Source organism: Rattus norvegicus, chromosome 8 (assembly GCF_021556685.1).
Source record: "Rattus norvegicus strain SHRSP/BbbUtx chromosome 8, alternate assembly SHRSP_T2T, whole genome shotgun sequence".
NCBI lineage: Eukaryota > Metazoa > Chordata > Mammalia > Rodentia > Muridae > Rattus > Rattus norvegicus.
The window spans coordinates 52,634,427-52,648,790 of record NC_141541.1 but is presented as its reverse complement, the minus strand read 5'-3'; the positions used below and the strand labels follow the sequence as shown (position 1 = coordinate 52,648,790).

At 40.1% G+C, this 14,364-nt stretch overlaps 1 protein-coding gene across 11 annotated transcripts in view; it reads right to left on the bottom strand.

Moving 5' to 3' along the window:
• Positions 1–14,364, bottom strand: part of Ddx6 (DEAD-box helicase 6) — a 36,572-nt gene that overhangs the window by 19,582 nt on the left and 2,626 nt on the right. For 9 of the 11 annotated variants that reach the window (XR_015626894.1, XR_015626893.1, NM_001434375.1 and 6 more), the window contains exons 2-4: positions 13,162–13,626; positions 8,719–8,782; positions 7,409–7,513 (exon numbers count right to left, since the gene is read on the bottom strand). Coding sequence is in view for 9 of the 11 variants with exons in the window: in NM_001434375.1 (NP_001421304.1) it covers positions 7,409–7,513; positions 8,719–8,782; positions 13,162–13,361 (369 nt within the window). In the remaining 2 variants the exon portion in view is untranslated. Of the gene's footprint in view, positions 1–7,408; positions 7,514–7,937; positions 8,124–8,718; positions 8,783–13,161; positions 13,627–14,364 lie in introns of those variants that run through there. The other 2 variants (NM_001434370.1, XM_087563308.1) reach the window with 2 other exon arrangements.

Here is a 14,364-nt window from a genome sequence, read left to right as displayed (position 1 = left end):
TGGAGGCATATGTCACTGACTGAGTGTATGCGTGCTTAGCCATTTGTAAGGCCTTTGGTTTAATGCCCAGTACAAAAAACAAAACAAAATACCAAAAATCCAAGAGAAAAAAGAAGTAGATGAGCTTTCTCTTACACAAAATAGAAATATAGAAGTAAGCTGAAAACATTTCTCTCTGGGACCTAGTTGGTACTTATTTTTCATTACACCAACTTCCAAAGTCTTTATCAACAAACCTCTCTGTTCCACTGAAGACAGGATCTGTCACATCACTGAAAGTAACATTTCATTTTCACTTTTTTTTTTAATTTTCACTTTTAAGCTTAGTTTATCATGTGTGTTTTCAATAACCGTAACATCATTATCTGGGACACAGTAAAAAATTGAAGACTGAGTAAACATAAAGAAATTAAAAGGGAAATAGGCACAAGTAAGACAGACATACACTGTTAAGCTACAAAATCCTACAAATAACCTGTTTACAAACCAGTCACTTGATAATGAGCTCTTAGTTTTATAAGACAAAGTGTTTGGAAAGGGTTCATATAAAAAATAAACTTTAAAAAAGATATTTATGTACGCATCTTCTTCATCCATACGTGTGTCTGTCTGTGTGTGTCTGTCTCTGTCTCTCTGAATAAAGGAGGAACCAGAGAGGTTGTCAGAGTCCCTGGAAGTGAGTTAAAGGCAATTGTGAGTCACTGAGGTGTGGGTGTTGGGAACGAACTCAGGCCCACTGCAAGTAGCATGTGCTGTTAACCATGAACCATCTCTCTTCAGCCCCATAAAAATCAAGGTTTTTAGAATTCTGAAAAGAAATCAAACCTTTATAATTTCCTACTTTAAAGCAAACATCAAGTAATAAGATCAATGTTCCACTACTCCCAAATGTGACAGTACAGGCCAGTTAACTACGCAAACCACCATCTTATCCTAAGACTTCCTACAATGGCTCAACATCAGTGCACTTCAGAAACAAACAGTTTTGGTCATGAAGCTCGAGGAAAGATAAATTTAATAGTACTAGAGGAGCAAATGCTACTAGTTTTCACCATTACTAAACATATTTAGTCATAGAACCAGCCCTTCAAGTTTGGGAGAAACTTACCCCAGCCCCCTGCCCCCACAAAAGCTTCTTATTCATCTCAAAAACTAAAAATAATGGGAAGCATTCAGTGCTTTCTGGTTTGCTCTGCCATATGGCTTCTGCCAGTCTGAGCCCAGGCTGGTCTCAAACGCTTAGGAACCCTCTTGTCTCAGCTCCGTGTACTAAGTTTACCAGCCTGAGCTGCCAAGCTAAGTGAAATACTTCAAAGACAATTTTTCTTAAAAATAAATAAATAAATAAATAAATAAATAAATAAATAAATAATTATTTTATGTGATTACATTGTCACTGTATTCAGACACACCAGACGAGGGGATCAGATCCCATTACAGATGACTGTGAACCACCATGTAGTTGCTGGGAATTGAACTCAAGACCTCTGGAAGAGCAGTCAGTGCTCTTACCCGCTGTGTATACTGTTTCAGAGCCTTTAGCCTTCCCTGACCCCTAACCAATTCCTAAAGTCAGGGTATACAGCAGATAAAGAACTTGCTTTAAACTGAGAAGGCTCAGACTGGCAGGTACAAGCACTCAATAGGAGCACTTGCTGCACAAGCCTGCTGACTGTCCCCGCATCCCATGGAGACCGAGAAAGCTGTGCTCGGATCTACACACGGGCAGGCAGGTGGACACACAACCACCAGACCTTCTGCCCCCACATTTTAAAAAGTTCAGGAAAGTCAAAGAATTTCAAGCCTGCTCATCAGTGTTTCTACAGCTCCAAATTCAACAAATCATCTTTGAATAAAAGGCCAACTATAACAATGTGCTAATTATACCCAATACATACATCTCAATTGAAAATAATCATCTGTATATGACTTTTGGTAGAAGGAGGGACAGAGCAAAGGAGGACTCTAAAATTCTAATCTTCCTTGTCTCCATTTCCCAAATGCCAGGATTGCTGTTTATCTGGTGCTAGATATCAAACCCAGAGCTTCAAGTATGCTAAGCAGGCACCCTACTAGGTCACACTACAGGACCTTCCTTTAAAACACACACACACACACACACACACACACACACACACACACACACACACACACACACACGTGCTCTTGAAATTTTTTTTTTTAAAGCTCAAGGACAATTTTGTTTAAAAGAAAAACCCCTAGAGTAGGTCAGCTGTGAACCTCAGTAACTGCTGGGAGGGGAGAAGAAAAAAGGCCTCGGAATTTATAAGGCTGATACACAGGACAAACAACCACATGATGAATAGGGAGGCTTCAGAGAAAGCACTAGCAAGCCTAAAATGTTGGGGAAGTCCAAAATTTAAGGAAAGCATGTCTGGGAAAGATATAAAAAATTAATGAAAATGTGAATTCCAGGCCAGCCTGGACTCAGTGTAAGACCTCAACTTAAGAAAGAGAGGCTGGAGGTAACAGTTCAGCAGTTAAGGACACTGGCTACCCTTCCAGAGGACTGGGGTTTGATTTCCAGGCACCCACATGGCAGCTTATGACTCCAGATCTAGTTACTGTGGATCTGGCATCTTCACAGACATACATGCAGGCAAAACACCAATGCACATAGAATAATTCTCAAAAAATAAACCAATCTTTAAAAAAAAAAAAGGGAGGGGAAAGAGGAAAGAGAAGATGGTATTCATTTCCAACCTACTATAAGAAACATATCTAAACTTATAACGACAACAGTAAAGAAATACTAGACTTAAAGACAGGACCTAATTCTTTTAGCCTTATTTTAACCACGATTACCTAGAATAACTCACTAGAGGATTCAGAATGTGTAATTATTGAGTATAAGCTACTCAGATAAGGAGAGTGTGATTAGTACAGTGTCTAATACGAGCAAGCAGGAGGACCTGAGTCTGAACCCCCAAAACCCACATAAAAGCTAAGCCAGGCACGACAGTCTGTATTTGTAATCTCAGAACTCCATGGTGAGATGGGTGTGGAGTCAAAGAATCCTCACGGTCCAGCTAGCCTAGCATACACAGCAATTAAAGAGATGAGGAAGGCAACAGGAGAGAGATTCCCTGTTTTAAAGTAAAAGGCAAGGACTGACACCCAAAACTGTCCTCTGATTCTCATATAAACAACACGCAAAGAGTTGACACCTCACGGGGCTGGCTGCTCTTCCAGAGGTCCTGAGTTCAATTCCTAGCACCCACATGGTGGTTCACAACCATTTGTAATAGGATCTGATCTGCCCTCTTCTGTTGTGTCTTAAGACAGCTACAGTATGTTCATATATATAAAATAAATAATTCTAAAAAAAAAAAAAGTTGCCACCTCACAATCAGAATCCAAAGTTAGTACAATGGTAACCAGAGAGAAACAGATTCCCAGGCCTTCCCTCCCATGGAATATATGCTCCCTTTAGAATGAAGTCACTCTATTGGACACAGGGTTTGCAGTGAGTACCCATTACAGATGGCTACATCTCTGAAGAGATGTACAGGCACAATCTGTTGTCTATCTAGTTCTAAGTTGTCACTGTAAAACCTCTTTTGAGAAAACAATTTCATATGTCTCATTCTCCAATAAGCTGACCACCAAATCACAACTAAATGTCATCTTCAAAAGTTGTTCAGGGGCTAGGGAAATAGCTCATTTGGTACTGTACTTGCTTCAATACCACCAGGACCTAGCACCCAGGAAAAAAAGCCAGGCATGACAGCAGGCATATGAAATCCCAACCTTAGGGAAGCAAAGACAAACAGCCCTGAGATTCACTAACAAACCAGTCTAGGCTACTTAGTGCCTCATAAATGGTAACACTTGAGGTTCTTCTCTGGCCTGCGCGCGCATGCGCAGACACAGACAGACAGACAGACAGACACAGACACAGACACAGACACAGACACAGACACACACACACACACACACACACACACACACACACACAGAGTTCAGCTGAGAACTGAAAACTCATACCTGTAACCCAATACTTGGGAAGCTGAGTCAGGAGGACTGCTGCGACTTCAAGGACAGCCTGGGCTACATAACGAATTCCAGGCTAGCATGGGCTACAAAGTAAGGCCCTATCTGCAAACACAAACACACATGAAACAGCAATAACAAAAAAAAAGCAACACTGAAAAACAAGACACACAATTCAAATATGGACGGCTTAAACATCTAATCAAGAAGGCTTTAATATTTTTTGGGAAAATAGTCATTAAACTGCTTCATGGTTAAGAGTACCCATTCTTGGGGTTTGGGGGTTGGGGATTTAGCTCAGTGGTAGACGCTTGCCTAGCAAGCGAAAGGCCCTGGGTTCGGTCCCCAGCTCCGGGAAAAAAAAAAAAAAAAAAAAAAAAAAAAAAAAAAAAAAAAAAAGAGTACCCATTCTTCAGGCAGAAGACCCAGGTTCAGTTTTCAGAATCTGCATCTATCTCTAACCCCAGACCGGACACTCTCTTCTGATCTCTTCCAGGGAACAGGCAGCTCACAACTAGCTGCCTACAACTCTAGTTCCAGGGGATGCAGAGGCCTCTTCTCCCTTCAGCCAGCACCAGGCACACACTTGTATACATACAGGCAAACACAGAACATAAACAAAAAAAAAGCTGTAGTTTTAAATACTGAAAAAGATGATCATTTTAAGGGAAAACAAGAAGATGGGTAACAGCTGGGCAGTGTCCCATACCTTTAATCCTAGCAGGAAGCAGGCAGATCTGAGTATGAAGTTAGCCTGGTTTACAGAAAAAAGTTCTAGTACAAGGTTATATACATAAACCCTGTCCTGAAAAGCCAAAAAGGGAGGGGAGGGGAGGGAAAGGGAAGGAAGGTAGGTAGATAAGAGGCAGGCTTGCTGGTCCATGCCTACAATTCTAGCACTTGGGGAGGTTAAAGCTGGAAGATCTTGAGTTGGGAGTCAGCTTAGCTACACAGCCAAATTCTGCCCAAAGAAAAAGAGCAGAGGGCAGCCTACCATGAGGCTCATTTCGTACTAGGTGAACTGTAAATCTCTCTTTCACTTTAGACTCTTGAGTGACTCTAAGAATCACTATTTTATGCTTTCCATAGGTCTGATCCTCAGTACTGTATAAATTGGGTGTGAGGGTTAAGGTCATTCTTAGCTACATAGGGAGTTCAAAGCCAGCCAGAGGTAAACAAGGCCCCTTTTGTTTAAACAAACACACAGACAGACACAGACACACACACAGCTGCACAGAATATTTGCGCAGGCCAGGTATAGTGGTCTACTGTTTTAATCCCAGTACTTGGAAGGCAGAAGTAGTTGGATCTCTGAGTTTAAAGCCAGCCTGGTTTACAGAGTGAGTTCCAGAACAGCCAGGAATACACAATGAGACTGGGTCAAAACAAGAACAAAAAGCTTCACCTGCATTCTCACCTTTGGGGGAATCACTAGCTGTATCTCCTTACAACAGTGGCTCTCAACCCTTCTAATGCTGCGACCCTTTAATACAGTTCCTGTTTAATACAGTTTTATGGTTGGTGACCCCCAACCATAAAATTATCTTTGTTGTTACTTCATAACTGTATAGATTAACCTGCAAAAGGCTGGTGGTGGAACTCAGTGGTAGAGCACTTGGCTATCATAACCAAGGCCCTGAGTTCCAGCCTTAGCATCACAAGCCCCAAATACTCTTTTAAAGGCACATATAAGGGCAGATTCTTCATTACAAGGGCCAAATATGGAAGGATTGATTAAGCTAAAACTCACTACAACCCAGACCAATAGGATCAAGGAAGGCTAAAGATAGTAATTAGGAAATTATCATAATAACCAGGAAAGCTTGATGAAGAGAAGGCTATTTGCTTGGTTTTTAAACATTCTCTAGAATGTTTATTAGTTTTAATGGAGGGGCAAAAAGTAGTACATCATACATCATTACATTATCGAGGGAAAAACATCAAGACAAAACTTCAATTTCAACAAGAAAATCCAAATTAATGATATTGCTAATCAGACTAAATGTACCTTCAGATTCAGCACCTAGAGAAATCTGCTTTGCAGTATTTTTGTTGAGAAAACATGACTTGAGATAAATCACAGGGACTCATGAGAAATATATATTTAAAAAAATAAGTGGAAGAGTCTAGGGATGCAGCTCAATTGCCAGAGTGCTCTCCCAGCAGGCAGAACACACTGACTTCCATCTCCAACACTATATAAACCAGACAAGACTTCACAAGCCTGCACTGCAATCCCAGTGCTCTTCTATGGAAGGGTTACAAGTTTAAGGTCACTTTTAGATACAGAGTTTGAGGCCAGTTGGGATACATAAGACCCTGTCTCAAAAAGCAACAGAGCCAGTAAGATAGCTTGATAGAAAAAAGTACAACCACCTGTGTCTGATCCCCAGAATCTACAGAGTAGAAAGAGAACTGACTCCTGTAAGCGTCTGACCTCTGCACATTCACAAAATGTTAAAAATAAAATCCAGGGGCTAAACAGATGGTTCAGCAGTCAAAAACACTAGCTGCTCTTCTAGAGAGCTCAGATTTGATTCCCAAAATCCACATGGCAGTACAAGACCACTTAAAATTCCAGTTCCAAGGGATCCAAAACCCTTGTCTGGCCTCCTCAGGCACTGCACACATGTGCTACATGAACATACATGCAGGCAAAACACTCAAACACATAAAAATATAAAATTTTAAATAAATAGAAAAAATACTGAAACCATCAACCAATGACACGACACACAACCCTTATTCTTGGGAAATAAACACCAAGAGACTCATAAGAAATGGATTCTGTGATTTAACCCTTAAAAGCTCAAGAAAAAAGCTGGGAGTTGTGGTGTTTGCCTATAATCCTAGATTTGTGAGGCAAGAAACAAGAGCTCAAAGATCACTTCCAGCTATACTTCAAATCCAAGGCTAGATGGACTAGCGCTCGCACTCGCTCGCTCTCTCGCTCTCTCTCTTTCTCTCTCTCTCTCACACACACACACACACACACACACACACACACTCTCTTCAGAAAAATACTGTCCTTGCACACACAAAGACAAAAGACATGTAACACTATGGTTCACAACCATCTTTAACTCCAGTTCCAGAGGCTCTGAGGTCCTCTTCTTGCTTGGTACCAGACATACATGCAGATAAAACACTCCATACATGAGAACATTATTTGTTTATTTATTTTGTTTTATTGTTTTTCAAGACAAGATCTCTGTGGTTCTAGCTGTCCTGGAACTTACTCTGTACACCAGGCTGGCCTTTGCCTGCCTCTGCCCCAAGTACTGGGATTAAAAGTGTATGCTACCACATCCAGCTCTAAGTATTTTTGAAAACATTTGCTGAAGTGTATAATGCATGTTATATAACCTTCATGTAACAAAAAGGACAAACATACCTGAATAGGAGATGGTTTTTCCCAGCCCATTTCAAAAATTCCCATTAGCAACTCTCGTTTCAAACAGTAATCTTCAAACTCATTTCCTTTTGTGGAGGTCACATCCTAAATCAAACAAATAAAATACATTTGAGGTTCTTTCACAGTAAGCATGCTTAAACGTATGCCCGACAGACTGAACCCTTTCTCCACTTCAATATAAAGACACCTATTACTACTGCTTTAATCTCTATGTCAGCTTTCCCTGAAGAACAACTAACTACACTACCTTCAACAAATAAACACACTTTAAAAATGGATCTTTGGGCAAAACCAGGTATGACCAAAGTGCAAAGTACAATATTTCTTTCTACATAAATAACATTTGATTAGTTTTTTTTTTTTTTTTTTTTTGCTTCTTTTTTCGGAGCTGGGGACCGAACCCAGGGCCTTGCGCTTCCTAGGCAAGCGCTCTACCACTGAGCTAAATCCCCAACCCCATTGAACGCCTGTTCTTATACACTCATACACAGTAGTTATAATACCTAACCTGTTTATCTCACTGATACACAGGCTGAGAAAAAGAAACTGAGAAAATTAGGTTATGATATGCAGTTAGGCTGAGGGCAGAGACAGAGATGCAGAGGCAGGGGCAGGTGGATCTCTGTGTGTTCAACGTTGGCTTGGTCTACAGAGTTAGTTTCAAGACCACCAGGGCTACACAGGAAAACCCTGTCTGGGAAAAAAAGAAAACAAAACAATAACCAAGGTATGTATGTGTGCACGCACACAGACACACACAACTTAATATACATTATACCTATTGTCTAATCCCATCAAAGACTGGTAGGAAAATTTTGGCAACCCAGTATCTATTAACTATACAGTTCCAACTATTTCAACACATACAGTCTCAGCTAAACAGTAAACCTTCAGTTGTAGTGAAAAAACTAAAGGTGCTCAAACATAAAAACCCCTGTGCTAGCCTGCTAGTGCACAGCTAACTACCCCTGTGCTAGCCTGCTAGTGCACAGCTAACTACCCCTGTGCTAGCCTGCTAGTGCACAGCTAACTACCCCTGTGCTAGTGCACAGCTAACTACCCCTGTGCTAGCCTGCTAGTGCATACCTAACTACCCATGTGCTAGCCTGCTAGTGCACACCTAACTATACTCCCAGCACCAATGAGGCTACGGGAAAGACCAAGATTGTGTAGTAGCCCTGGACTACACAGGATAATATCTCAAAAGAAAACAAAGCCGACACATTCCACGTCATTTCACGTAACTCCTTTACTTGTAACTTCCATTTGAAATAGAACACCCCACTTACCGAAGTTTTAATTCTTAGATCCTTTGGAGGGAGTTTTAAAGTCTTTTTCCAGTCATCACCAGGTCTAGAGAGAATATTGTAAGCATGAAGTTATCACAATTCATAGCTTCCTCCTTAATAATACAAATGAAACACCTCAAATAGAACCATCCCTCTAACAAGCACAATGAGTTTAATACACTCAAACACTTAACACAATTAGCAAAGGCATCAACTTCAGGAACGTGTTCTTGGGAACTCATTAAGGAAGATGAAGACTTATCACCAGGGCTGGAGTAACCAAGTGTTTGTCAAAATGTGTTTTATTTCATCCACATAGTTGGTTTTTTGTTTGTTTGTTTGTTAGCAGCAAACATTTAACCCCTAAATTTCATGTAAAGGCTCAGATTCTGGACTTTCTTTTAAAAACTGCTAGATTCAATCCACAGCACTTTAGGAAGACACACTTTGGCAATAATGTTTCAAATTCCTGTATGGTAACAGTTTGGTAGACCTGAGTAACTACATTAGCCCCCTTTTTTGTAATGCTAAGAAACTGAACCCAGGTCACTGGACAAGCTGGGGAATTTCCAGTGGATTACCTAGTAACCAGAACTTAAACAATAAGTACCTTCTAGTTTGGTGCTCTATAGTCATCCAAGCCTGTAACTTATGGTAACTAGCTGATTCTTGTTAGAACCAAGAGAACCTACAGTCCTACCTACCTTGAAGAATGAGGTAGAAAGACCACCTGAGCCTGGAAGCCCCAGGATAATCTGAACAGAAAGACCTTGACCTCAAACACAAATGCACACAAAGTCCTGAAGTTTCAAATAGAGGTTAAGTCTTGATTTGACTCCTATTCCTTCTGTGATGCTGTTCCAATTACTTCCCCCAAACCTCTATTCTCTCACATACAAACTGGGTGTCTAATAATTTTTATCAATAATCTATAAAGAGGTGGCACGATGTCATGAATCAGGTAATTTCAGCACTTGGGCAGCCAGTCTGGGTTATGCTAAGTGTGGTCTCAAAAAGCAAATAGGTAATTTTGAAAAGTAGTCAGTACTATACCTAACACATTAAGAACATCTTAGTCATTTCACTTGGAGACTCTTGAAATTGTAACCAGAACACCCGAAGCTTGATTTATCTAAGGCTACAGCCCGCACATAAAGCACAAACATTCCAATACTGGTATCTTTGTTTACGAAAGCTTGCTATTCAGTCCAGATTGGCCTCCAACTCATGATCCTCTGCTTCAGTCTACAGCACTGAACTTTCTAAGCAAAAACATGGCGGATAACAACCTAGTAAAATCGCTTGCCGAATGCACTGTCAAATTGAACAATGCATAGTATATAATATACAGTGCAAAAACTGGTCTACAAATTACACTCATTTACATATTTTAAAAAACAGATTTATTTATTTTTATGTGCAATGGTGATTTGCCTGCACGTGTGTCTTATGTGATGCTGTCAGATCCCCTGACTGGAGATATAGACAGTTGTGAGCTGCTATGTGGGTGCTGGGAATCGAACCCGAATCCTCTCAAAGAGTAGCCAGTACTTCTTACCGCTGAGCTGTCTCTCCAGCCACCACTCAATTATATCTTTTTTTTTTTTTTCCGGAGCTGGGGACTGAACCCAGGGCCTTGTGCTTGCTAGGCAAGCGCTCTACCACTGAGCTAAATCCCCAACCCCACTCAATTATATCTTTTTTTTTTTTTTTGTTTCTTTTTTTCGGAGCTGGAGACCGAACCCAGGACCTTGCGCTTCCTAGGCAAGCACTCTGCCACTGAGCTAAATCCCCAACCCCACTCAATTATATCTTAAAAATGAAAAATCACAGTGAGAAAATACATGATAGAGATAAATATTTAAGAGTTCTAAACAGCTGACAAAACTCAGATGGCTTCAAAAAGACAACACACTAAGATGCAGAAAAAGACAATAGGACTGGAAAGAAACCACTAATCCAGAAGAAAAATTATTATCTCAAATCAAAAATTCTAACTGAACGACACTTTCATAATGAAACACAAACCTGCCTTTGGGAGTGGAAGAAGCCTAAATTTTGCTTGCCTGTTAGTCTGTGTCTAAAGGAACTACAATTTAGAAAATATTCTCATTTCTATACTAGTTAAAACCAAGCCCACCATACCTCTAATACCAGCAAATGGGAGGCACAGGCAGGTAGGCTGGCTGATTAAGACCAACCTGGTCTTCCTTCATACAGGGTTCCAGGTTAGCCAGGGTTAATACAGTGTGATTCTGTCTCAAAACAGTAACAACAAAAAAGTGGGAATTCTTAGAGACCAATAGTGAATTGCATAGCAATAATCTATACATTCTAGTAGCCAGGGAGGACAAGTTTTGCCTAGAAAGATCCAGGTTACAAAACTCTAATGCAGTTCAAACTCAGAATGATGACACATTCCAACATTCAATCAGGAAAGGGCTACAAAGACCCTATCTAAAAAAACAAGAAACAAAACCAAATCAAGTCAATAAACCAAAGTACCACTATAGGAAGATTTGTAAATGTTAAATTATTTTACCAACATCTTTATTTTTAAAAGAAGCCCAACTTCAATCAAAGTGAAGTTTTTAATGTTAATTCTTTATACAAATCAATCTTTAGAGTGACAGTTTCTGAGTTTCTCTGTGTCACCTTGGCTGTCCTCCAACAGAGGTTCACCTGCCTCTGCCTCCCGAGTGCTACGATTGAAGACACGTGCCACCAACGCTCGAGCACTTAAAGATGATAACCTACAAATTCTGCTTTAAAGAATATTCTATTGTGAGCTAAGCCTGTAAATCTTACCACTTGAGAGGTCTCTGATATAATTAGATCACAAGTTTAAGGTCAGTTTGTGTCACACAGTTCAAGGCTAGACTGAACTTCTTCACAGCAAGACCTTATCTCAAAAACAAGCAAAAACATAAACAAAAAACCAAAAAAACAAAAAACAAAAAAACCCACCCAACTACAATAAGATGACAACTCAAGAATTTTAAGTTTAACAAACATACTTAAGACTTCTCCCAAAAAAAAAAAAGTATATTCCCAGAAATATAGAAACTCTCTATTTCAATGATTTTGTATATATCCTTAGAGAAGAAACATTTTCTTGGCACAGAGGCAGAGCTGAAACAATGTCTTACTATGTAAGACATTCTAGACCTTACACACACACACACACACACACACACACACACACACAATTCAGGCAATCTTCCAACCCTATAAACCACACCTAGCTGAAAAATCAATTCCATAAACAAAACAAGATAATGGGTAAAATGAGTGAATGCCCTTGGAGCTTAGAAGGCTTGTTAAGTGGGCGAATCGGTATGTACCTATAATTATTGTACTCAGAAGTTTGAGACCAGTCTCAGCTATACAGGAAGTTCAAAGCCAGCATGGTTTACACACCAAGTTCCAGGCCAGCAGCCAGGGTTACAAAATGAGCCCCTGGGCCACACCTTTATCCCAGCACTAGGGAGTCTAATCTCTGTGAGTTCAAGGGCAACCTGGTCTACCGAGAACTACACAGAGAAACCCTGTCTCAAAAAAACTAAAAATTAAAACAAAATGAGCCTCTGTCTTTTTTGGGGTGGTGGGGAGTAAAGTCCGTGTGGCCCTGGTGTCCTGAAACTCAAGAGACCCACTTGTCTCTGCCTCCCTGGTGCTGGAAGTAAAGGCAGCACCACTGCCTGGAGAGCATGTCTTTAAAGTCTGAATCTTTAAATTTGCTTTTACAGGGGCTGGAGAAACAGTTTACTCGTTAAGAGCCCAGGCCCAGGGTTAATTCCCAGCACCCGCTAAGAGACTCACCATCATTTATAAGTTTCAGTGGCTTCAACACACTCTTCTGGCCTTTATGAACACCAGACATGCATATAGTAAAGAAACATATATACAGGTGAAATGCCCATACACATTTTAAATCTTTTAAAAATTTTTAAATAAAATTTATTCTTCAAAATTTCAAGTAATCTTTAACTGTTGTGAAAACTAGGATAAGTTTTCACAAAACAAACAAACAAACAAACAAAAATGTCAGATGTAGTGGCTCTCAGGTATAACCTTAGTACTTTGTAGACTGAAACAGGAAGAAACTTGCCATGAGTCCCAGGTCAGCCTGGGCTACAGAGTAAGCCTGCTCAAAAACAAACAGAATGGGATCATTTTTTCCACATAACCTGGCACTGCCTTCTACACTGAAATAAAACCAGCACGTTTATTTCTAAACACAGTAGTTTATAGACACCTATGCTCATCACTTGCTGGGTCAATTACAATGGCAGATGCACATTATTCTATTACAAATACCTACTGGCCATAACAAAAGATCTGTCCTCCATCTGCAATCAAAAGGGTTAATGTTAGGCATAAAGCAGCCAGCAACAGAAATAACCGAAACTGTGGCTCCTCCCCACACTCTCTCACACTTACTTAATGGTGGCGGCCATGCTCTGTGCTTGCTGCTGAGTGCCATTATTGATTGTGCTGGTGTTCTTCAACTGGTTCATCTGTGTCTGTGTCTGTGGGCCCCCTCCTCCAGGGCCGGCACTGGCCTTCACAGGGCCCCTCAGCTGGCCGTTCTGACTGGACAGACCCATGATAACAGGGTTCTCTGTCCTGGCCGTGCTCATGCTTTCTTAGCTGCACAGGTGTCTCTTTCAAACTTTTCAAAGTCAGTAGAGAAACTGTAATAACAGTTTATGAGGCTCTCCAAAATGAAGAGATAAATAAGTCTTGCTCAATATATGAGTCCTTTATTGCAATTCAGGCAAGCACCTGTAAGTCTCTCACCGGTAAGCAGCAGTAGTTAACTTGCTCTCAAGCAACGAATCAACTTTGTATTTTTTTAAAGCGCTCTAACAAGCTTGAATTATATCTGAATTCACTCACTTCAATCTGAAACAAAGAAAAAAATTAAATTAGCAGACCACAAAGTCAGGGGGAGAAATTGTTCCCTTTTAAAGAACTCCTCTGCAATGGTCATCTTCTCAAGAACCACTAATCGACATACTCAAACCAGATCACTACTTGACATAGGAAAGACATAGCGAAGAACTGCCTTAAAAACCCAACCTACGAAAAATCCAACCTCAAACATTTAAAATTGCAAGAACAAAGCAACTTAGGGGGAAAAAAAGGCAGGAAGATACTATTGATAAAATTCAAATTCATTCTCAAATAACAATCTGTTCTTCAATCTCCTAATGAATTCTCTCCAAGTCCTGCCCCCTCTAAATGTCATTACATTTAATTACATTAAAACTTGAAATATCACTCAATTTACCTCATGTACATCTAGATTTGAACAAGACAATTCACTAACATCTTTCTATTTCTGACAGCAACACAAAAACCTTTAAATGAAAAGACTTTTCAAATACGAAGTCTTCTTACCAGTTTCAATTACAGAAATCAATTTTTTTTTATTGAATTTTGTCCTGACCAAAATAATTGAAGCAGTCAAAAGATCTGTATGGAGCAGTCTACATATCAAAAATCTTCTGCTTGAAAAACTCTAAGATTCTCTTCAACTGGAGGGGGGGGGGCAAAGAAAAAAGAAAGCCCCAATACCAAAAGTTGAATGAAAGCTGTTAGTGTTGCCTTTTACTATAACACTTTTCAAAAAGTATGTCC